Source organism: Etheostoma cragini, chromosome 21 (assembly GCF_013103735.1).
Source record: "Etheostoma cragini isolate CJK2018 chromosome 21, CSU_Ecrag_1.0, whole genome shotgun sequence".
Taxonomy (NCBI): domain Eukaryota; kingdom Metazoa; phylum Chordata; class Actinopteri; order Perciformes; family Percidae; genus Etheostoma; species Etheostoma cragini.
In genome coordinates, this window is record NC_048427.1 from 1 (window position 1) to 769 (window position 769).

General features: G+C 46.2%; 1 protein-coding gene across 1 annotated transcript in view; it reads left to right on the top strand.

Annotated features, from left to right (window-relative positions):
- Nucleotides 1–99: 99 nt before the first annotated feature.
- grid1b (glutamate receptor, ionotropic, delta 1b) overlaps nucleotides 100–769 on the top strand; it is a gene marked incomplete at its 5' end in the record, with an annotated part of 8,765 nt that continues 8,095 nt past the window's right edge. Inside the window, one exon of the mRNA XM_034859971.1 lies at nucleotides 100–266. Coding sequence (XP_034715862.1) covers nucleotides 100–266 — 167 coding nt within the window. The remainder of the gene's footprint in view (nucleotides 267–769) is intronic.

The following is a 769-nucleotide window of genomic DNA, read 5'->3' on the forward strand; positions in this document are numbered from 1 at the left end:
TGTGTCCGAGTGATGTCACGTGTGTCCGAGTGATGTCACGTGTTGCCGAGTGATGTTACGTGTTGCCGAGTGATGTCATGTGTTGCCGTGTGTCTGCAGGCGAAGAAGAGTGCCTACGCCTTCCTGTGGGACATGGCGGTGCTGGAGTACGCGGCGCTGACGGATGACGACTGCACCGTCACGGTGGCGGGCAGCAGCGTGAGCAGCAAGGGCTACGGCATCGCCATGCAGCACGGCAGCCCCTACCGGGACCTCTTCTCCCAGAAGTACGTCCCCCGCCCTCTGCCTTGCTCAGGGGCACCTCAGCAAGGCTCCAGCCTTCATTACCAGCCTAAAGGAGAGGGAGGAAGCTGATTGGTTGAGCTTGATTCTTTAAATGATGAAGGAAGGAAGTTGATTGGTTCCGTCTTTGAACAGTTTTTTTAAGTTGTAGCCCCCAACCAGCACATATCATTTTGGAAAATAAGTATATCTATATTTATCTAAATATATAAATCTATCTATACATATCTAGATCTATATAGATCTATATTATTTTTTAATGATGAAGGAAAAAGATGAAAAAACTTAGAAAATGATGGAAGTAAAGCAAAAATACGTTGAAAAAAGTAACAAAACGTTTGTGTGTGTGTGTGTCTGTTTGTGTGTGCGTTTGTGTCTGTGTGTGAGTGTGTGTGTGTGTGTGTGTGTGTGTGTGTGTGTGTGTGTGTGACTAGTCTAGATTAAAAACAGAAAGTTGTGATTTTGGTGTCTGCTCTCGCACACTCTA